Source organism: Dasypus novemcinctus, chromosome 17 (assembly GCF_030445035.2).
Source record: "Dasypus novemcinctus isolate mDasNov1 chromosome 17, mDasNov1.1.hap2, whole genome shotgun sequence".
NCBI lineage: Eukaryota > Metazoa > Chordata > Mammalia > Cingulata > Dasypodidae > Dasypus > Dasypus novemcinctus.
In genome coordinates this window covers 14,683,230-14,707,858 of record NC_080689.1, presented here as the reverse complement: position 1 = coordinate 14,707,858, position 24,629 = coordinate 14,683,230, and the positions used below count along the sequence as shown (strand labels likewise).

At 36.9% G+C, this 24,629-nt stretch overlaps 1 protein-coding gene across 2 annotated transcripts in view; it reads right to left on the bottom strand.

Moving 5' to 3' along the window:
- Nucleotides 1-22,357, bottom strand: part of GCC2 (GRIP and coiled-coil domain containing 2) — a 73,110-nt gene extending 50,753 nt beyond the window's left edge. Inside the window, exons 1-7 of one of the 2 annotated variants that reach the window (XM_023584199.3) lie at nucleotides 22,110-22,357; nucleotides 21,646-21,702; nucleotides 20,522-20,606; nucleotides 19,770-19,837; nucleotides 11,925-12,029; nucleotides 8,826-11,258; nucleotides 8,324-8,393 (exon numbers count right to left, since the gene is read on the bottom strand). In XM_023584199.3, the coding sequence (XP_023439967.2) occupies nucleotides 8,324-8,393; nucleotides 8,826-11,258; nucleotides 11,925-12,029; nucleotides 19,770-19,837; nucleotides 20,522-20,606; nucleotides 21,646-21,702; nucleotides 22,110-22,115 (2,824 nt within the window). In that variant the 5' untranslated portion in view covers nucleotides 22,116-22,357. Of the gene's footprint in view, nucleotides 1-8,323; nucleotides 8,394-8,825; nucleotides 11,259-11,924; nucleotides 12,030-19,769; nucleotides 19,838-20,521; nucleotides 20,607-21,566; nucleotides 21,703-22,109 lie in introns of both variants that reach the window. The other variant, XM_023584200.3, reaches the window with a different exon arrangement.
- Between the last annotated feature and the right edge of the window lie 2,272 nt (nucleotides 22,358-24,629).

The following is a 24,629-nucleotide window of genomic DNA, read 5'->3' as shown; positions in this document are numbered from 1 at the left end:
AAACTTAAAAAAAAAAAGATGTTATTAATAGGGGAATGTGAGGGGGGTTACATGGGAATTCCTTATACTTTTGATGGAACTTTTCTGTAACCGAAAACCTCCCTAATAAGTTTATTACATTAAGAAATTAAAATTTAAGTCCCAGTTAACCACAATGAAAAACAAAGCAAAAATAAGTGCAGAAAGAAATAAGGGCTTCTAAAGGGTTCATTACAATAATGGGCAAAGGACTTGAACAATCATTTCTCCAAAGATACACAAATAGCCAACAAGCACATGAAAAGATGCTCAATAGCATTAGCCATCAGGGAAATGCAAAGCGAAGTCACAATGAGTACTATTTCACACCTCCTAGAATGGGTATTACTTAAAAAATACAGAAAGTATGATGTGCTGGTAAGGGTGCAGAGAAGTAGGAACCTAGTGCACTAATGGCAGACATGTAAAAATGGTTAAGCTGCTTTTGAAAACAGTTTGGCAGGTCCTCAGAAAGTTAAACAGAACTACTCTATGACCCAGCAATTCCATATCTAGGTATACACCTGAAATAATTGAAAGCAGGGACTCAAACAGATATCTGTATACCAATGTTCACAGTGGCATTTTCACAATAGCCAAAAGGTAGAAGCAACTCAAAGGTACATCAGCAGATGAATGGATATAACTCCATATACATAAAAATACATAAAACAGAAGAGTATTCAACTCTAAAGGTGAAATTTTGTTACATACTACTAGATAGATATGAAAATAAGTTGAAATAAATCAGACACAAAGGGACAGAAATTGTATTATTCCACTTACATGAACTAGACTATGCAAATTCACAGAGAAAGAAAATAGAGAATAGGTTATTGGTTTGTGGACAAGGAGGAAAGAGGGTTTCTATTTGGGGTAATGGGAAAGTTCTGGAAATGTATGGTAGTTGAGGGTAGTACAACATTGAGAAATATGATTAATCCCACTGAACTGTACACTTGAAAGTGGTTGAAAAGGGAAAATCATGTTAAAAATGTTTCCACAATTAAAAAAAAATAGAGATTAAAGAGACAATAACATGAAGAGGCAATATATCATTCTGAAATAGATCTAATAATGGTGGAGAAAATGCCCCAAACATTATTGGGACATGTGAAAAACATTGTTGTATAGACTATAAACTTCATATCAGTGTTAAATTTCTTGAACTTGATCAATGTACTTAAGGTGGTTACATAAGTGATTATCTTTGTTCTTAGGAAATGTACACGGAAGTACAAGGTGCATGAGATATAGAACATACTCTCAAGCATTATGAATATAGACCATTAGGTTGAAAGATAGATGAATAGATAAAATGATATGGGAAATATGTCAAAATATTAAAAGTCTGTGGATCTGGATATCTGGGTGAGGGAGATGGTGGAGTTACCTGCTGGATTCTGTATTATTTTCGCAACTATCCTGAAAGTTTGAAATTATATCAAAGTTTTTTTTTAAAAGATGAAAAATCCTCTTTAGTCAGTTATATAGTGAAATAGCTAAATTTACTACTGCCATCCCAAATCTACATAAACTAGCTGTTAACACGCTTTTCATTCCTCATATCACATGGACTCATCTTTGCTTTCCTCCTTGGATTACATTTGCCCAAAGTCAGGAATTAGAAGACTTGATACATTTTCATTCTATTCCTCTGTAACCAAAGAGGATATTTATTAAAATGGATTTTGAAAGATTTTAATAAAAGGGTTTTCTTCTTAGCAGTAAGACAAACTTTAAGGCAAATAGATACACCATTGTAAAACCATGTTCTTGTCTTGTCCTAACCTGTATTTGGTTATTCAAAAAATATTTGATAAAATACCTTTGTATCAAGTTGTGGCAGCATGAAGTAATGACAGATTTCATGATACTCTATTTATGTAAGCCAACATAAATTTTAGCCTACATCTCCTGATCATGCTGTTACTAATTCTCTTCCTCCTTAGATTCGAATCTGAGAGCATCAGCAAGATTTATGTCTGTAACTGTCTGGAATGTGAAAGTCCAAATAAAAGTCAATTAAAAATAAGCTCCATTCCTACCTACAGTTTTAAAACTTTCATTATCATTCATTGAATTTAAAATTTCATTTCCAAAACAACAGAATTCTACTTTAAAAACAGAAATTAAGCCTATTTTACTGTTAGACTCAAATTTCCCATCTTTGACACTCTATCTTCCAGCTGTTATAATTTTACAAATTATGCCAGGGTCACTAAGTTGAAAAGTAAAACATCAGGGTCTAATTTTCTTCAGTCTTATCTACATTCTTTTAGCATTATTCATGTGTGTTAGTGAAGGTTTATCACATTCTGTTATTATTAACTAATAACAAAACAGCAAACAATTAAATCTGGAGAAAACTGCATTGCCTAATGACAAACAATTTTCTAACACTTAGGGAATGGCTTAATAAGTTCGTCTGTGGTAGAATTTTACAAGTGTTAGAAGTCACAACACTACCTAAAAATTGATTCTACATTAGCAAATAGGCAAATCCTAAGAGCAGTAGGACTAGATATACAGTATAAAAGAAAAAGGGAAGACTTTTAAAGATTGAAAGCTATATGGTATGCTTTCTATTTGAGGCAGTTCTGTACATTTGCTGATAAAAGTTATCTATTCAACAACCAGCAAGATGACAGCGGAGTAAGGAGCTCCTAGAGTCAGCTCCTGCTACAGGGCAGTTAGCAAACACCCAGAGCTCTCTGGAGCTAGCTGAAGCACCTGTTTGGGGGCTTCAGGAGGCCAGAAGGGCATCCTGCCTCATCCTTGAAGGACTGGAAGGAGACTGCCCATCTGCAGAGAAGACTCCTAAGTAGAGCGCCCCACGCCATGGAGGCTGGTGCCCATCCTCCACCAGAGGCACAAGCGGCCTCAGGAGCTGTTCCGCGGCTGAAATTGAAAGCTCTACTTTCTCAAAATAGGGGAGGAAGAGACGGTTGGGCACCAACTTCAGCTACTGATGAGTAAATTCAGTGGGCTAAATTATAATCCTGAGAACAGCTAAAGTTTGAGCCTGTCCAAGTCAGAAAGAGGATCGGAGCTGCCATATTAACTCCGCGCCTGGCACGAGGGGAGCCTGAGAATAACAGTGCTGGTGGAGACTGGCTTCTTTCCATCCAGGTCAGACTGCAGCTCTAGCTCAGGCCCCAGTGCCACCTCCAGCAGGGAGGAAGCTGCGGGGACCTGTGCCAGCCTCTCTGGGAAATTGCAGGCCTAGTAACAGAGGCCGGTGATTATCTTACTCTGGTGGTGCAAGCCACCCCAGGAGCTATTCTGTGGCTGGAGTTGGAAGCTCCATGTCCCAAAAACAGGCAAGGAGGAGATGGCTGGCTGCTGATTTTCACTACTGATTAGTAGACTAGGCTGCCTAAGGTATAACCCTAGGAACAGCTGGGGTGTGACTCTGTCCAACTTGGAAAGAGGCCAGGGGCCGCCATTTTGACTCTGCTCCTGCCTGAGGGAAAGCCAGGCTGACAGAAAATCACAGTAATGGTAGGAATAGATTTTTTTCACCCAGATCAGCCTGAAGCCCTAGGCTAGCCTTCAGCCCCACCTCTGGCAAGGAGGAGACTGGCAAGCTTTTCACCATCCTATCCAGGTAACTCAGGCAACTCTGGCTGCCACAAACTGAATAATGGGAAGTATACTGGGGCAAATGTGGCCATCTTGGACCAACAATGCATAGACTGGTGCCCACAACTGCAGCTCCATCCCCGCCCCAGGCAGGGAAGAAAGGGGCATGAAGCGTCATCAGTCTCTCTGGGCAACTACAGTCTAGGCCTGCAAGACTTGGATTATTCCACAGAGCTGTGAATTAGCTTGGATTATTCCACACAGCCTTCCCTACCTCTGGGAAAGGAGAAAGTTGGGAGAAGCTTCATCAGTCCCAGGGGCAATGAGAGCAACTTGAGCCTCCATAGTTTAGCACTAATTACATCCTTATCTCCTACTGCACAATGAGAAAAGAAGGAAGGGCAAAAAGCCCTAAACTAAACAGGAAAACTGCACCCAGAATAATTCCTTTAGTAATCCAGATGCCAAAACACCAACCAAAAATTACAACCCACACCAAGAAACAGGAAGATATGGCCCAGTTAAAGGAACAAGATGAGCCTCCAGATGACATAAAGGAGTTGAGAAAACTAATCATAGATGTTCAAACAAATCTCCTTAATAAATTCAATGAGATGGCTGAAGAGATTAAGGATATTAAGAAGACACTGGATGAGCACAAAGAAGAATTTGAAAGCATACATAGAAAAATAGCAGATTGTATGGGAATGAAAGGTGCAATAAATGAAATGAAAAATACACTGGAATCATATAATAGCAGATTTGAGAAGGCAGAAGAAAGGACTGGTGAGCTTGAAGACATGGCCTCTGAAAGTGAACACAGAAAAGAACAGATATAGAAAAGAATGGAAAAAATTGAACAAGGTCTCAGGGAACTAAATGACAGCAAAAGGCATGTAAACATACATGTTATGGGTGTCCCAGAAGGAGAAAAGGAAGGAAAAGGGGCAGAAAAAATATCTGAAGAAATAATGGTAGAAAATTTCCCAACCCTATTGAAGGACATAGATATCCATGATAAGAAGCAAAATGCACTCCCTTCCAAAAAAATCTAAAGAGACCAACTCCGAGACACATCCTCTTCAGACTGTCAAATGCCAAAAACAAAGAGATTTCTGAAAACAGCAAGAGAAAAGCAATTCATAACATATAAGGGATTCCCAATAAGATTAAGTGCTGATTTCTCAACAAGAAACCATGGAGGCAGGAAGACACTGGTATGATATATTTAAGATAGTACAAGAGAAACACTTCCAGCCAAGAATCTTATATCCAGCAAGACTGTCTTTCAAAAATGAGGGTGAGATTAGAATATTTACAGATAAACAGAAACTGAGAGAATTTCTAAGCAAGAGATCAGATTTTCAGGAAATACTAAAGGGTGTGCTAGAGCCTGAAAAGGAAAGACAGGAGAAAGAGGCCTGAAAGAGAGTCTAGAATAGAAGATTATATCAATAAAAGTAACAAAGTGTCAAAAGAGTGGTGAAAATAAAATATGACAGATAAAACTCAAATAGACAGGAATAAACTTAACCAACGAAGTAAAGCACTTGTATTCAGAAAACTGCAACTCAATGCTAAAAGAAATCTTAAAAGCCCTAAATAACTGGAAGAACATTCCATACTCATGGACTGGAAGACTAAATATCATTAAGATGTCAATTCTACTCAAATTGATATAGAGATTCAACGCAATCCCGATAAAAATTCCACCAGTATTTAAAAAAAAAAAAATGAAAACAAGAAAATTGAATTTATTTGGAAGGGTTAAGGGGTCCTGAATAGCCAGAAGCATCATAAAAAGGAAAAGCGAACCATCATCGCTGGACTTTAAATCATATTACCTACCTATAGTGGTAAAAACAGCATGGTACTGTTATAAAGACAGACACATAGACCAATGGAACCAAACTGAAGGTTCATAGAAACGGACCCTCACATGTATGGTCAGGTGATTTCTGACTAGCCTGTCAAACCCACACAACTCGGGCAGAACAGTTCATTCAACAAAATGGTGTTGAAAGAATTGGATACCCAAAGCCAAAAGGAGGACCCCTATCTCACATCTTATCCAAAAATTAACTCAAAATGGATAAAAAAACTAAAAATAAAAGCAAGAACCATAAAACTTCTAGAAGAAATTATAGAAAAATATCTTCAAGACCTGGTGGTAGGTGGTGGATTCTTAAAGGAGATAAGAGGAGGACTGAGATGGACTACTAATGTTTAATGTATGTAGAAGTTTTAATTAGTTTTACTGTAAAAGTGTGGATATGTATAGAGTGGATGATAACAAACAGAAACAGCTAGTTTATAAATGGGAATGTGGCTGAAAATGGCAGTCTAAGGATATAAATGCCAATTGACAGAATACTGAAGAATAATCTAGGAACTGAATAGCACAGTAAACCAAGACGTGGATGAGAACTGTGGTTGATGGTATAGATGCAAGAGTGTCCTTTGTGAGCTTGAGGAAACATACATCATTACTGCAGGGTGTTGGGAAAGCATGGGAAAAATACACCTGGAGTGACCTATGGACTGTGGTTAGCAGTAGTAATATAATATTCCAGCATCTATGCGAAAGATGTACTATGTTGATAATGAAGCAGTATGAAAAATGTGAGCAAATGTACACTATGGACGTGGTAACAATCGGATGATATTATCTTATCTGTAATAAATGCTCCACCAGTGTGGTGTGTTGCTAGAGGAGTGTCATTTGGGAATTCTGCACATGCACATGATTGTTTTTATAAGTTTACGTCTGTCATAAAAAAATTATTTAAAAAACAATAAAGGGTGGGTTGGGGGAAAAACACAGCAAATATAAGATAAGGAAAATAATTAGTAGTAAGATTTTGATGATATTCTGCCATAATTTGTAACAAATGCCTTATGATAATGCAAGGTGTTGGTGGAGGGTTGATGTACGGGATCCCTGTATGATATTATGCATGTTTGCTTTGTAAGGTCACAACTTTTACTATATACTTAATTGCTTATGTATGTACATATATAAATGATATAAAGATAATAATAGGAGGGTTGGGGGAATAATACTTTGGTTAGTTGTAATATTTTGACAATGCTCCTTAATCATTAGTTAAAAAGGTTTAACAACAATGCAAGGTGTTGGTGGTAGGGTGGGTTATGAGGGTGTTGTATGGTGTTATATATGTTTGATTTGTAAGTTCGCAACTATTGTTATGCACTTATCATTTATATATGCTTGTGTGTGGGTGATATATTTTAATAAATTAATTTTTTAAAAAGTTATCTATTTGGTTCTTAAAATCTTGAAAGAAAAAGATAATCTTCTTTGGGAATAAATTAATCCAAACTAACAGGTACAACCAACTATGCTAGGTGCTAACAGAAAAAGGGAGACAGAAAAATGAGTAACGCCTTTTCATCTTCTAATGGCAGACTTGAGTTTGAATTCTGCTCTCCAAAACCAATTTCTTTGAGCTTCAATTATATAATGGGCATTTCTATCTATCTTGCAGGGTTATTTTAAGAACCACATATATGCATTAAATGTAAAGTACAAGGCAAAGTGCCTGATAGCAGCTCATCGAATAGTAATTTTTTTAAAGCTACTATTTATTGAATATATCAAGTACCACGCACCAGACTTAATACTTTATATTCAATTTGTTTTAACTTTCATAAAAGCCATATGATCAATGCCAGCTGATCAGATGGGGGTGGTCAGGATTAAAACTCAGTTCTGCCTGACCCCAAAACTTATACTCTTTAATCTTTACATTACACAATTTCTTCCTATTTGAATAAATTCCAACCACCCATTCCAGAAGCCTGAGAGTCATTCTGAACTCTTTCCAAACTGCTCCCCTCCTCCTCTAATCTAATTGGGCACAAACTATATAATCATGGGCATATTAAGTAACACTTTGAAGTCTCAGTTTCCTCATCTTTGAATGGTAATAAAAGAGCTATCCCATATACTCTGAGGAATAAATGGCTAGGGTAAAGTCACACTAATACTTTTATGACTGGACCCTTATCTTTCTAGAAGTCCCTAGCATGCTCCTTGATGTTATACATATTAACAAATATGTGTATATGTGTGCATGTATGTATATGTATACATACATTAAACACAGTTACAGGTGTATTGATGTAAAAAAAAAAAAAAGTTCCTGATAATTCTCTTGCTTGAGTACCTTTCTTGTGTCAAATTTCTCACTCTTTAAGATCCAGCTCAGGCATAACCCATTCCATGGTGTTTTTTTTCCTAACTCAAAGGGCAGTTAATTATGCTTTCCTGAACTACCACACTGTTCCTTGCACACATCTACTGAAATTACAGTACCTCCTAGGCAGAATGCTTTTAGTCTGTACCTTAACCACCTTTGGATTATCACAGTCAAAAAGAACAACTGGGCATTCAAAATATAAGTTTGCTTTATGGATGAAAAATCCAAAAACAATAATGAAATCATTTAAAAATGGAATCCCACTAGCACTTTGTGTTTGGGTTATATAGAGAAAGTGAGAGTTTGAAAGGGAAGGCAGCAGATGGTAGAGAGCTAAGAATGGGGGTTTTAGGAAAATGGGGGTATTAGCTATATACTGTGTATCTTTAACAACTCATTAGTCAGTGATAGTATTTCCCAACCTATTCTAATATTAACAAGAATCTGTCCAATTAATTATATTATAATTGTGACAATATATACAAAACCATAGTTACCTATTTTCTCTTCCAGGTCTTTAACTGAAGAGGATTGATCATTTTTTATAGAAGATTTCTCTAAGGAATCCTAGATTTTATAGATAAAAATTAGAATTGACTTTATTCCTCATGACTGTTATGTTAAACAAGAGAATATCAGTATAAGAGAATTCATATAAAAAGCAATTTCAACAGTCTTTTTTTTTTAAGCTTGATAGACTAGGTAGTACTGACCTTATCATGAATATAAGCAATTACTATAAAAAAACAGTATCATCCAAGACCAAGATCATTTAAAAATGATCTAAAACCAAAAAAGTATACATATAAACAGAATGTACAACATGAAAATGCTGAATGTGCTTTTCAGAAATATACTATGAGCTCAAATGCTAAAAATTTACTTCTGATTTCAGTGTAAAAATGGTTATATTTTCCAGAGGCTGATTAAAATTATGAATTCAAATCATTATACTAGAAATAGTCAATTTAACGAATAAAAAATTTAACTGAACAGTACCTTTAATAACGCCAATTCAGCTCTCACATCTTGCAATTCAGATTCTTTTTGTTCTAGTAATGGCCTTAGGTTTTCATGTTCTTTTATGAAAGACACTTCCTTTTCAATATGGATTTCATTTTTGCTACATAACAATTTTTGAGATACTTCCTCAATCTGAATTAAAAGATTTTGGTTTTCAAGTCTCGATTTATCAATAGCAGTTTTCATTTCCAAAAGATCAAACTGCAGGGCCTCTTTTTCTGACACAGTTTCTTCTAATTCTTTTTTTAAGAGATCTTTTTCTCGCTCATAGTCTCCTAGTAAAGACCTGTGTTCCTCACATTGAACTACATTCTCTTCTTGAATGCTCTTCATCTCTTTTTCTAATTCTAATACCTTTTCTTCATATTGAAAAACTAAGTTGTGTTTTTCCTCATTCATTTTTGCTAATGATTCACCTACAGCCTGTAGGACATTTATGATATCTTTTTCTTCATTTTCTTCTGAAATCTTTAACCCCATCTGTTCAAGAAAACCATATAACTGAGTTTTGACAAATACCTTGTGAACTTGCTCATTTTCAAACATTTTATTTATATCATCTCGCTCTTTAACTGTTAACTGAAGTTTCTTTTCCATTTCAGTAATCTGTTCTTTAAAGCTAAAATCCCCTTCTCGAGACAGGAGAGTTTCCAAATCCCTACTCAACTGGTTCTTTTCTGAGCTTAGTCTATTATTTTCTTCATAAAGAGACTTCACCTTAGAAGACATCACCTCATGGTCTTCAGAGAGTGTTTTTATTTGAACCATAAGGTTTTCTAGCTGTTGGCCATTTTGATCTTTTTCTTTTAAAGCCCCTTCTAGTCCTGCTGTTAATACATTTACTCTTTGTTCTAATTCACTATTATACTGGGTAGTTTGCTCAACTTTCTCCTTAAGTTCTATAATCAACTTTTCTTTCCTTTCACATTTTTTATGGAGATTGTCCATCTCTTCATCAGAGTTTTTAATTTTCCTTATCAAACCATCTTTTTCCTCAGTAAGAGAACTTATCTTTGCTTCTAACTCCTGTAACATGTTATCTCTCTCACTGAGGCTAACTAAATACTCTTCATTCTTTTCTTGAAGATTCTTTAAGGTATGTTCAAGTCCTTGTACTAATTCTTGTTTAGACAGTAACGTCTCCTTTTCTCCCTGGAGACGATTCACAGTTTCTAGAAGAGCATCTTTTTCATTAAAAGCAGTTCGGAGCTTCTGTTGCAGTTCATGAACATCAGATGCTTGCTGCTGTTTCATTGATTCCAACTCCTGACTTATTTTTCCTGCGGATTCCCCCAGTTCCGTTTGCAAAATTTCCATAATCTCTCGCAAACTCTCATAATTTAAGATTGCTTCCTGTTTTTCTTGCTGTAGGTTTTCACACTGTTCCTTAAGACCCTGTATTTCAAACATTAATGTTAATTTTTCTTTTTCTGACTCTGACAAAAGTGTCTCGTTTAGTTCTGATATTTCTTTTTTATAATGTTTCTTAAGACTCTGTATTTCTTTGTTATGTTGTTCTACAGTAGAGCAAAATTGCTGCTTTGACTCTTCTAGCTCAGATTTTAGTTTTTCAATTACACAGCCTTGTTCTTCCTTAGCTAGTAATAGTTCATTAATTTTAAACTCTAAGTCTTCCCGTTCATGAAAAAATTCATCCTTGATATGCTGGGCATCCATTTCAAGTTTTAATTTAAGATTATTCATATATGTTACTTCATCTTTTAAGATACTATGCTGAGACTCCAGTTCTTTTAAGGTATCTTCTAAGTGTCTCACTTTCTCATTCACCACTTGTTTCACAGAAATGTCTTCATGTAAGAACACAGAGCACATCTGATTTTCTTCATGTGCACTGGAGTTTTCTAATTCACATTCATATTTCTCCTGAATAGTCTTTTCACTTGCTTCATGCTGGTTTACTAAGTTCTCCTTTATCTGATTCAACTTACTTATTTCTGCTTCATGTTCTTTAGCAGAGGTTTCAATGTGACACATCAATTCTTTCACCTCTTCTTGGTGTGTAGCTTTCAACTGCAAAAGCTCTTCTTGCAAACTTTTAATATCTATTTGGTAATGCTGAGAATTAGCCTCAATGACTTTTTGAAGATTATTAATTTCTTGCTTCTTTTCTTCAGTGGCAGCTTCTAACTGTTTTTGCAGATACAAAATTTGTTCTTCAAAGGCTGGCAGGTTTTTAATATCTTCAGAGACACTTTGAAATTTAAGTTGTTCTGAAAGTTCTAATTGTTTTCTCATTGCTTCCAGTTCCTTTTCCAAGTTAGCTTTGTCTTCACTATGTTTGGAATGTACTGACATTAATTCATTTTTCAAATCTTCGATTTCTTTGACATAGTCTCTATGTGATTGTCTGAACTCCTTGTGTAGATCTTCCATCTTAGATACAGAATTCTATTAAAAATAAGCAAACAAATTCTTTAAGTAAGACAAAAGAAACTCCTGCCATCAGGGAAAATATTAGCAAAAGGCTAACTAGAGAGAAAAGAAAATGAGCAGAAATGTACAAAAATAAATATGACAGTAAGATTCCAGGAATTTTGCTAAGCATCTGTCTGCCATAAGTATAATGAAAAGCACTACTAAATCTGTTACTCAGACAAAGTAATGACTAAAAGCTAGGGACTAAAAGCTAAGAATTTAATTTTCTTTAAAAAATGATGAATTACTTAAGTTGGATAATAGATTGTGATTCAACTAATAAGAGACATTTTAGAGAAAAAAGTTTTGCAAGCTTGACTTAACAGGAAAGAGTATGAGAAACCAGAAACATGATATAGGATATCATAGAACTGAATATATAATGGTATTTAGAATATTTGTGAAATCAATTTACTTAAATAACAACTTTTTCATAAAATAAGTATTATTAGAGCTATAATGAAGACTGTGTACTAGGTGATTTCAGGCATTTTTCTTTATAAATGCCAAGTCTCTCAGTTTTCTCATTCATAAAATGTTAAAATTGGATTAGATGCTTTTTAAGGTCTTAATTTTAAAAGCCATGACTATGCTATTTATATAAGTTAATAAAAAAAATTCATTAAAATGTTTCCTAACCTCAGCCTCTTGCTTCATTTTAACATTTTCCTTCTTCAGAGCAAGACACTGTTGCTCGATCTCTGCTTTTTCCAGAAGAACAGCATCTAGACGTTCAGTCAATGCCTATTTTGGAACAGGAAGATTTGTTTGCCTTAGATTTAAAATGGTGGATTGACTACATGCATAACTATTTCTTCACATTTTGCAAACCACACTAAAATGAGAATAAAAGGTTTTACAAGTGATATACTCACAAGAACAAAGATAAAAGGAGAAAAGACATCAGGATATGAGAGATTTCAACAATTTTGGAAAAATGAAAGTGGACAGAAAATGGAGGAATTAGAAATAGGAGAAAAGCTATAATCTAAGGCTCCATATAAGGAAATATCTTTGAGAAACTAGCAAACACTCTTCAGGAGAACAAAAGGCTCAGGAATTGGAGTTACAGATATTGTTGAGGAAGGTGTAATGTATGGGGCTCAACAATTGGGGATTGGTGGACAATTTGAATAGGGAGTGGTCAGAAGAACAGGCAAAAAATAACCCATTTTACTCCTTCCTTAGACAAGTTTGCTCTCTGCAGAAATTGAATGGGAAAGAAAGTGAAACAAAATAGATCGACATGCCAAAAGTCAGGTTTTCTTGGAAAAGCTACCAAAATAGACAACCTCTATCAAGACTGATCAAGAAATTCACAAACAATATTATGAATAAAAAGTGAATATAATTACACATACACTAGAGATTTTAAAAAAGTATTTCTGATTTCTAGTTGGAGATGTAAAGACCTTGAAAGTCATTACTCTTGTCCTTATAACAACAAAAAAAGCTGAAAAACTGGAAACCAAAAATTCTTCTTAGAGAACTGATATGACAGGGCAAACCGCAGTCCCAAAATCTGGAAAGATAGGCAAACAGAATCACTGCCTGCCAGGGGCAGAAACTGCCAACTAGAGCCAGCAATGGGTAGAAATACTTAAAACAGTAGCTGAGTAACTGCTGGAGACAGACCATGGACTAGCTTGAGAGAATAAAACTCCTGGAGGCCCAGTGTTAGTGGGGCTCTCACCAGGTTCTTCCTGTGAAGACAGGATAAAATTCCTCTATTGCTTCTGGTAGGAAGAGGTGAAAAGATACCATTTTGAAATACACCCAGAGCACTTAACAACACCCAGCACCACCCCCATTTGCCTTCCTTGTAGTGTAAAGGGATGATCCAATCCCCTTTAGTTTTCCTGTCTCACCTAAGGGATGAAAAAAAAAAGGCTGAGAAGCTTCTGAAAGTCACAACTCTGGGGTACGGGCATGCTAAATACAGAGACTTAATCACAGAAATATAAAATACTTTCTCTTCCCACACACCTTACCACCACATCAATAGGGTTCCTTGTAATTACATGGGATTGGAGCTGAAAAGAACTTCAAGACTGACCCTATATAAGAAAAAGTCTCTAGGGAAACCCAAAGTCATAGGAGAGACAAAAACAAGGATACCAGAGGAAAATTTCAGCCCCTGACATCTGCAGCTATAGCAAAACAGTAAACACAACCTAATTCCTAGCCAGAAAAACATAAAACCTCACACTAAAGGCCTATTTATCTCAGTTCCTTTTACCCATTACTGACTTTTAACAAAAAATTACAGGAAATGCTAAGGCGAAAAGCAGTCTGAAGAGAGAGAGAGAGTACAAGCATCAGAACCAGACATTACAGATTCAGAGTCAGAAATTATTAGAGATTTTGGAATTATCAGACCAGGGATTTAAAATAACTATGACAAATATGCTCTTGGCTTTCATGAAAAAAAAAGCGAATATGCAAGAATAGATGAGCATGTGATGTGGAGCAGGTGTGGCTCAGTGGCTGAGGGCCTGCTTCATGTGTCACGTGTGCAAGGTCCCGGGTTCAATCCCTGGTACCTCCTTTAAAAAAAAAAAAAAGAATAGATGGGTAATGTAATCAATGTAAGGACAGATGGAAACTCTAAGAAAGAATTAAAAGGAACTGCTAGGAGGAAGCAGATGTGGTGAAAACAATTGGCCTCCCATGTGGAAGGTCCAGGTTTGGTTCCTAGTACCTCCTAGGGAGGACAAGCAAGAGAATGAACTGTCACAATGGGCTGGCGTGGTGAGCTGATGAACAAAATGATGCAACAAGAGACACAGAGGAAAACAAAATGAGACATAGGAAAGGGGGAAGTACAGGTGGCTCCCATGACCGGGTGCCTCCCTTCTGCATGGGGGGGTCCTGGGTTCAGTTCTCAGTGCCTCCCAAGGAAAAGAAGACTAGCAAACAACAGACACAGCAAATGCAAACAACGAGGGGGTGGGGAGAAATAAATAAAATGAATCAAAAAGTAAATGCTAGGGAGTGAATGTTGCTCAGTGGGTAAGCATCTGCTTCCCATGAGGTCCTGGGTTCAATCCCTAGTATCTCCTTTAAAAAAAAAAAAAGGGAAAGGCTAGACATCAAAAACATTGTAACAGAAATAAGGAATACTTTTGCTGGACTTATCAGTAGAGTGGACATGGCTGAGGAAAGAATCAGTGCATCAGAAGATACAGATATATATATCAATATATCTAAAATTGAAATGCAAAGAGAAACTTCCAAAAATGAAATGCAAAGAGAAAAAAGAATGAAACAATAACAGAGGTTTCAACATATTCATAAGGGGACTATCAAAAGGGGAAGAGAGAGAGGAACAGAAGAAGTAATTATAAATATTATTATTGTTATAAGTAACAACTGAGACTTTTAAAAAATTATTGACAGACATTAAACCACAGATCCAGAAAGCCAAACATGTAACAAATAGAAGTAAATTTTAAGACAGCATTAATTTATTTCCTTAGACAGATAATAGGACATGTTGAATCTTTAAATAATAAGATGCTATGAAAAGAGAAAATTTAGATATGAAGGGTCAGCTTTTCGAAATGAAATGTTTAACACCAAAATAGAAATTTCAATATAATGGTTAAAAAAATAAAAGTTGATAACTTTTCTCAGAAAGACAGAATGGAGAACTGGAAAGAAAAAGCATAAAGTCTATAGGAACACTCCAGGAAGTTCTGAGTCTAGTTTGTAAACAGTGTCATTCAATCTTTATAATCAATCCCTTCTCCCTTGTCTACCTCTTCTCTAGACACAATAAAAATTCAAACATAAAAACCTGATATTCCTGGTTCAATCATAGCCAAGGGCACCTATGGGACACTACCACTGGAGAACGTCCTTTTCATGTTTTGTTCTTTTGCATCTTTTTTTCTAAAGGGAACTTAGTTAGCTCTCTGGCTAAAGATGAAGCAGCCATCTTGTGACCACGAACATTAAGGATGGTGGTATGGAAAAGATGGAAATAGCCTATCCCTGTTAGTATCACTCAGCCACATACCATTTCTGAACTACCTCTTTCTGAAGTTCTCTTTCTGTTAAACACATTCTTTAAAACACTGTTTTCTCCCATTTGTAGTGGAATGCATTCCTGGCAAGGTCCAACATCTAGTAGGAAATCCCAAAAGTAAGAACAAAGAGAATGGATGGAATCAAACTATCAAAGAAATTCACAAGAACTGAAGGACAAAGGCCTGCAGACTGCCCAGAATCCTAAGGGCAATGACACAAAGAAAATTCATCCACTGAAAGGCATATTATTGTAAATTTTTTAAAGCATAAAGACTATATGCTTCAATTGTGAAAAAGCAAATCACATATAATGGAAAAGAACTACCAATGGCATTACACTATTCAACAGCAACACTGGAAAAACTAAGACAATGGAGGGAAGCCTTCAAAATCCAGAGGTAGACTATAATAAAAAGTGATGCCAAGGAGAAAATGTCCCTCTTCTTGGGCTGAATGTTTTAATATCCACTCATAATGTGTAGAACTGCAGCAGCAATGATGTCTCTATGTATGGACAATCCAAAGGCTGAGGATAAAGGAGCACAAAGATGGAAAGAGTCTGGGTCCTAATAACATCATTATGAAACTGTACCAGTCCTAGAATTGCTAACCTTTGAACTTAAGTGAAAAAAAAAAAATCCTTTTTTAAAGAAAACAAAAACAAAACAGAGGTAGAAAACTTTACCTATTTCAAGTTATAGCTATCAAACGCGGATATAGGAAAGCAGATGTGGCTCATGTGATAGGGCTCCCCTCTACCATATGGGAGGTCCAGGGTTCAATTCCCAGGGCCTCCTAGTGAGGGCAAGCTGGCCCACATGGAGGGCTGGGTGGTGTGGAAAGCTGGCGCAGCAAGATGATGCAACAAAAAAGACAGAGGAGAGACAAAAAGAGACACAGCAGACCAGGAAGCTGAGGTGGTCCAAGAGCATGAGTGCCTCTCTCCCACTCCAGAAGGTCCCAGGATTGGTTCCCAGTGCTGCCTAATGAGAAGACAAGCAGACACAGAAGAACACACAGCAAATGGACACAGAGAACAGAGAGCAAGCTCAAACAATAAGGGGTAGGGATAAACAAATAAATAAATCTTTTTAAAAAAATGTGGGTATAAAGGCATTTTTAAACATAAGAGGACACAAAAACTTACCTCTCATATATCAATTCTTAGGAAGCTATAGAAAGACATGCTATACCAAATAAGATAGTTAACCAAGTGAGTGAGTGATGTGTGATCTAGTTAACGGGAGGGCCAATATATGAGAGCGGTTTAAAATTTTACTGAATCATGAGAAAGGCAGTTCCAGGAGAAGTGCACAGACATAAAGAACAGGAGAAGTAGACATAAAGAACAATGAGACCAAAGGAGTGCAGGAGGACAGAGGCTTCAGAAGGCAAGTACCCAGGAAAAAATGTAAATGATACATTATTTGATATGATTGGCCTTTTTAGAAAGTAGTAGTGGTGGTGACACATAAATTTTTGTCTGCTTTACAGGAATCAAAAAATATAGGTATAGTAAAATATATAGAAATGCAGAGATATGTTATTTAAAATTATAAGTTATTTAGAATTTAGTATTATTTTAAAATTGTGTGCTTTTTTATTACTTTGGTTAATATGAACTTTAAATTAGTTTTGTCATTGCAATATAAACTTCAGGCTAGAAAATACCAGGGGAAGCCTAATTTAATTAACTGGAAGAGATATACAGAGGCATTAACTGAAAATAGCTACAAAATACCTTAAAGATTAGAAACAGTAAACAATATTTCTTAGGAAGTACGGATTTTGTTTCAAGTTAAAAGAGGAAATAACGAGTGAAAATCCTGATATGTATTAGAAATTCCAATAGTTTTACATAATTTTCACCTTTCTCTCACATTTAGAAGCAGCACAAAAATTCACTGTAAAAAAAAAATTCATTGTAATATACAACTCAAATTCTGATATGGGAAATATGGTTTCTTATTTGTTACTTAAAAATCAAGTTTGTCAGGCTTGCAATAAAACTTCAGATTGCATTTAAATGCAATACTAGAAATTTTAACTGTAATTAAAACTCATAAAGCCACAAATTTTAAACATGGTATATAGTGAACATAAAATTTTGTATTCAAAGCTACAGTGGATTTTTCCAGTGTACTTTCCCCAATAAGAGATATAATTTAGTAAGAAAGTCTTCTCAGTTTTCCAAAGGTAAAGAGAAGATTTTATTATATTGCAATATATGATTTTGCTAAAATAGAAAACTTATTTGCAGCAGCTGAATAGCTGATGCACAACTCTTCCATTCACTCCCCTCAGTAATTTCTTTGTTAGGACTAGAAATCAAAGATTTCATTCTCATTTAATTCTACCAAACCTTTACTTTCCAAGACTTGAGTTGTCAGGATACTGAATATTAATTCAGTAACTTCAAACATAAAATTGATTAACGTGGAGAAATTCTCTTTTCTTTAGTACTTTTGACAGAATGGGAGAATACATTGATTCATGATGAGGAGAAATAGAGGGTAGATAATTATATGTCCTTCTTGTGAAATGCAACTGTCAAAAGTATTTTTTTCAAAACTATTTATTATGGGCAAAATAAGAAAAGAATCTCTGTGGTTGTCAATCTTTTCAAATACCAAGACTCCTTTCAGTATGTGTGTGTATAAAATATCCTGACAAATAATACATGACAATAATAATTGACAATCTCTGAGCACTTATGTGACAAACTCAGTTTTAAGTGAGGAACATGTTTTAACTCATTTAAGCCTCACAACAACCCTCAAAGCAACAGATATTATTATCATCTCCACTTTATAAAGGAACTGAGTCACAGAGACTCAGAAACTTAGCGAAGGTCACATAGCTGATAAGTGGCAGAGCAAGGATTTGAAGATTTAAATGAGGCAGTCTGGCTCCAAAGTCAGTATACTTAATTACCATAAAGTTGTACTTTGGCTATTACTAATTAAGAAAAACATAAAATGACCTAATAAACATACTATGAATTCAGTAAAATTTAAATGAATCAGTATGTTTTGAATACAAATGGCATTTGCACGTACCATTCAAACTATGCATATTATTGTAGATAAATAAAGAAAAAAAATGATAATGTGTGATAGACATCTGGATTTAAAAACCCCCTGTAGTAATTTCCTGGGAGTCCCTCAAAAGTCCATTGCTCACAAGTTTAGAAATTAGAAAAATGTAATCAAAGAAAGTTATAATAGCGAGATTCAAAATATAAATATTTAGGAAAAATCATGGAAATAATTACTGCTGGGTTTTGAAAAATCAAAGGAAATTTAAGGAAGCTTAGGCTAACTGGGGGAATGAGAAACCATTTTAGTTAGCATTAAGGGAATGGAAATAAGAATAAGCAATTCAGGTTCTTAAACAGGGAATAAACAGATAAAAACAGTATCCTGTGTATTTAGTGACCAACAGGAATATGTAAGATTAAAAAAGAGAAACAGAGCCTAGTTAGAAGGTTATTAAAATAAGGCAAGAATGATATTCTTTAACAAAAAGCCCAAGAAATGGAGCAAAATAAGATAAATTGAAGTGACATTCTGAACAAACAATGGGTCTCTGGGGACAGATACAAAAAAGGGATAAAGAAAATAAAGAGTTAAAGTGTTTCTAAACCTAGAAGACATGAAAACCAGTGGTACCACTGATACAACCAAGGAATTTAGGCGAGGGGACAATAAGATGAATGGTGGGGATTTAATCATGTTGAGTTTGAGGGGATGGCAAGAGAAATACATGAAGATGCTTTTCTCCCCTAAGCAGCTAGGAATACAACTGTGAAATCTGGGTGAACAGCCATGACAAGGGACAAGATTGAGAGATTACTAGCCCCAAAATAATCATCAAAGCCTTGAGAGTGGCTAGGTATTTGGAAGAGGGAGAAGAGCAGGACTGAATACTCAAGATTAGTATGTGGGAAGAAGAGAGAATATTCATTTTAGAACAGGAAGGGACTTATTTAACACTCTTTTTTTTTTTACAGTTAACCAGATGAAAAAACCTTAACCAAGATCAGAGAGTTAAGTGGTAGAACAGGGATCGGAAGGCAGATAGAACTCTAACAGGCTGACAACCTTCAAGGAAATTCGTTTTATCACTAGGCATTTCCTTTAAGTAAATTTTTTTTTTAAAAAATTAAAGCTGTGAGGGTGACTAGGTATTTGGAAGGAAGAGGAAGAGCAGGACTGAGACTTAATATGACAATCAAAATTAGTGTGTGGGAAGAAAGAAGAGCGAATAAGGAAAGGAGTCATTTAACCCTTTCTTTTTACAGTTAACCAGAGGAAAAAACCTTAACCAAGATCACAGTTAAGTGGTAGAACAGGGATCGGAAGGCAGATAGAACTCTAACAGGCTAACAACCTTTAAGGAAATTCAAGTAAATTTAAATAAATAAATAAATATCCACAACAATTTTATTACCTTAATAATATCATCAGTTCCTCCAGCAATAGGTTTTGATTTGAATTCTTCAATTTCTTTCTCTAATTCTAAATAAGTTAAAAAAAAAATCCAGTTCAGAAATGAAGAAAATAATTACTGCCTAAAGTGTTAAGTGCATTCTTAAAAAAAAAAAATCACTGTAAGTTAGAAGACTTAAGTGGGTACTCTGAGAAAGTATTAACTTCACGCATCTAATAATACTCCCTTTTAGTATGGAAAACCACAAACATATAGAAAAGTAAAGAGAATAGGACGAAGCCTCTCTATGAACCTATTATATTGCTTTGGTAATGATAAAAAAGAAAAGAAAAATAGAGGGAATCAGTCAACTTCAGCAAGTAAATATCCTTCACAATTCCAGGAATGGAAATTTTTTATTACTTTACTTGACATCTCTTTTTACTCTGAGTTACAACCTTATGTTTCTAATATTTCAAAAGACTACTCCAGAGAAAAAAATCTTGCTCAGAAGAATCTACAATCCACATGAAAAAAAAAAGCTTAACTTCGACAAATTGTTTCTTCCCGCATTTAATAACCCAAAAGTAACTGCACTGCAATAATTTAAAAAAAAATCAAAGGCAAGATGGCGAGAATTTTAAATAACAACACATTCTACCAGATCATCTAAGATTGTATTTGGAATCAATGGAAAACAAAACTATTAACTAATATTTTAAATCATGAGTAAATGAAGTTGGTGGTCAAGATCAATCTTTTCAACCAAATACCTGTACACCTGGATTTAGCTTTCTGCATTAGCATCATCTGCTTCTTGGCAAACTTGATGAGATCTTCCTTGGGCAATGTTTCCAGCTGAAAAATGTAGTGATGTTACTAACTTATTATATTTCTACTTTACCACAAAAAGGAAACACAATGTCTGCCTAAAAATATTCTTCTGAGTAAATATTCCTGCAAACCAAACATACTTTATTCCACATCATTTAAAAATTAGCACATATAGTTTCAATTCAATATTAAGCAACTACTATGAATTGCAAAAAATAATCAAATTGTCTTCTTTTAAATTATCATATGTTAAGAAACTTTGTGGGTTTTGATTTCTTTAATGGTAAATCAGGGGGTTGGGATGAATGCTAAAGTACTTTAGATTTACAAATTAATTCATTCTATTCAGAGGTGAAAGCAATATTTGGCCACATGAAAATTTAAGCATAGCTACAGCAAGATGAATCAAGTTGCATTTAGGCTTTAACTAAAAATCAGGCCTTAACACTTGAAAAAATTACTTAGCCCTGTGGTCTGTTTTCTCATCTGTAAAGTGGGTATAACAATAGTACCTAAATCAGAATCACTATGAAGCTTACATTAAGTGACAGAGTGCTCAGGTAAGTGTGTGAGATTTAGTATCCTGCAATAAACCTTACATACTATCATGTTTACAAACACTGAATATTTAATACCCTATGGGGCCATAAAAATTATCTAATTCAATGTTCTCTTTTCACAGTTCGGAAACTGAGGAAGATAAATTATCTTGCCTAAAGCTACTGATGGTACAGAGGCCAATAAGAATGGAAGTTCCTTGACTCATACCCTATACCACTGCATCACTATATAAAATCCCATAAACCAGTCTGATTTGTTTATGGTTGAAAAATTGTAGATTTCTCAGCACCACTGACCCAGGGACAGGAAATAAATAGCTAACTTTTTCCGTACCAGGAAACTTAACAACAACTAAAGAAAGTAGATTTTCTAAATTAACACTGAAATCCTTCAGGAAAAAAATGTTTCTTTTAAGTAGGTCACCCGCTCTCCCCATGCCAAAGTTTTCCAATTCATCCCCTTCCACTCTTCAGGGCGTCTGCTAGTCAAGTATTCTCTTCACCTTAGACTTCCCAGTTCCAGGGGTGGCTGAGGAAGCCACCCCAACTTGAACAGGATCCTGCAAAACAAAAACAAACCCAGGTGGTCAGAATAACTCTTATATCAATCAATCCCAGACGAAACGCGTGGAACCTTTATAGATAAACCCCTTTCCGTGGAATCAAGCGGAGGAAAATCCTTTCTGTGAAAAAGAGAATTAGGGAGGGAGGCAGTGAGGGGCAGTAGCTGTGGCAAGTCGGCATTAAAAGCACCGTACGGGGACAGGTAGTCAAGAGCGACATTGCTTCGGGAAGGTGGGAGATTGGTGGAGGGGCAGCGTGGGACTTCGGGACAAGGAGGAAGAGGCTGCGGGCTCCTCACACCGGACCCATTCCCACGCCCGAAATCGCAGGGATGGCACAGCTACGCGCGGGGCCAGCGGTCGTCAGTCCTAGACCCAGCCCCGTGCGCCCCTCACGGAATTACCTCCATCGTGGGCCACTGCGCTGCCGCAGCTCCGCTGCCCGCGCCGCCGCCGCCGCCGTCTCACTTCCGACTGCGGCGGCGGCTTCGGCTGCTGCCTCTGACGTAGCCTCAACTGAGGGTCAAAGGTCGGGCTTCTCCGGGGGCCAACTCAGCCCCCTGCGTCCCCATGGCGACGAGCCGCGGCCCCGGCCGTGCAGTGGCGCAGTCTGCTTCCGCTTCCTGAATCCGGGAGGCGGTTCCGGCGCTCCTCCCCGCAGGGTGCGGCCCAATCCCGGCGGTTAGGGCCTGGCCGGGCCTGGGTGACGCCCCCCCCGCACTTCTCCCTAAACTAAATCCCGTAGGGTGTTTCCACTTCCTCTTCATGTTTGTACAGCACTTTAAAAATGCGCAAAGTTCTGATTAATTTAGGGAGGTAGACCGTATCCGCGTGCTTGCTTAAGGGATAATTCAGGGCTCTGAGGTAACATATTGGCCAAAGTGCCTTAACTGAAACTCAAATGTTCAACTCCTAGACTGGCATCTATGGCTGCTGCTGTGTGGAAGAAGCAGTGATGTTAATCAGGGATTTTGTGTCACAAATCCTAGCAGGTTTGAATCTGGCACGGTCATTTATTAGCTGTGTGAATTTGGGCAAATTCCGCAGGGTTTCGTTTTCGTATCTGTAAAATATGTACGGTGGATGAGAATTATTAGTGAAATAGTAAATGTGTATTGGGGCATGGGTCGCCTAGAAGGTCACTGCCACTTACCTTGCTCTTTATGGGTAGCCAGACTCACAGCTGCTTCTGAGGCTTTCTTATATGTTGCATGGTGTCCTGGGAGCTCATCACCCAACTTATAAATCAGGGTGGAGCAGCTTTCCCTAAAGCAAGCATTTCTTGGTTCTTGAGTCCATAAAGAGGTCTGTCCCCCAGAGGAGAAATGAAAAGGCTGTATGCAGTTTGTATAAAATAAACAGTAGCTAATTGTTATTCAGTAGGGAAAGTGCTCTATAACCAATAGAGAACACACAGCACATTATCGTGGCCTCCAGAATATTTACTCTTCCCTTTTGATTATCGGTAGCACACACTTTTGGCAGGGGTTGATTGATCCAGTGTTGGGTACAAGATCTAACGTGTACAACCAGTGAGGTTTGGGATTTTGTTTAATATTTTGGTTTAGAGAAAATGTTTCCCTTTCTCTGGATATGAATCCAGCAACATACAGCCCTGATTGTTGTTGGCAGGTATTGCCATGAAGATAGAAGGCAACCTGAGGACAAATGATATTCAAGATGGAGAAGTGCTGGATTCCTCTGGGTTCTTGGCTATGATGCATAAAAGAATTTATGAACACACCAGTTAGGCCAGTGTAGCAGTTTGATATTGTTTATGAATTCCAAAAATAGATACTTGGATTATGTTTGTGAACTGATCTTTTCCTCTGGACATATTAGATTATATTGGATTCAGAGGTTTCAGTTTTACTTGATTAAATAGTCATTAAGGTTTTGATTGAGTCCCAAGGGAGCAGGGACTCACAGAGAAAGCAACAAGGCACAGGAGTTAGTTGGAGTTTTTATATTGGCCATCAGAGAAGTAAACACTCTGAGAAGCAGATACATAAGGGAAGGGAGAAGGCTTCCTTAGACACAGCAGAGGCCCTGCAAGAGATATGAGCCATTTGCCTGATAGTCTACAGCTGGCCTTGTGGAAAGAGCAGAGCAGCTGAGCCCAGAGAGAAACGACCAGGAATTAGGAACCCAGGAAGCCTGAAACCTTGCAGATGTTGGCAGTCATCTTGCTCCAACACATGGCAACAGCCTTTGATGAAGGAAGTAACTTATGCTTTATAGCTTGGTAACCATAAGCTTCTACCCCAAATAAATACCCTTTATAAAACCAACTGAATTCTGGCATTTTGCATCAGCGCCCCTTTGGTTGACTAATACAGCCAGTAAAAAGAATTTATTTGGGAAATGGGGGAAAGAACAGAACTTGCTGAGAAATAGGAGAGGAAGACAGAAATACATACCAAGATTTGATGTGGTCTTCTCTAGGCAGAGAAAGCAAGCTCTGCCTCCTGTGATTACCTTTTAAACTGTTAATTATTCCACCCCCCTTGCTAATGATAAGGGGATGGGCCCCAGCTCTTATTGGTTACCACACCAATGGTGGGACCAATGGTGAGGACTGTTTGGAATATCCAAGGCCAAGGGGAGGTCCCAGAAAGAGAAACTGGAACCTCAAGTTTACACTCAAGGTCCCAGGGAGGTCTTGCAGCCACATTTGTTGCCGGCTGGCCATGCGGTCTGCCGCCTATGTTGTGGCTTGCCTTCTCCTCCATTACCCTGTGTAACCTGCTTCAACTCCCCCCTCAGAGAGTTCACACCTTTACTGTTCCTAAGGGGGGTCTGAGGGTGCTGATCATTCTTCTGCCATTACTTTCTACTGGTTAGGGCAGTAGTCCCTGCCTGACCGGGCGTAAACCTCTCTGGCTGTTCTGTGAAGGTTGAGGGAAGACGCATTCAACATTGGT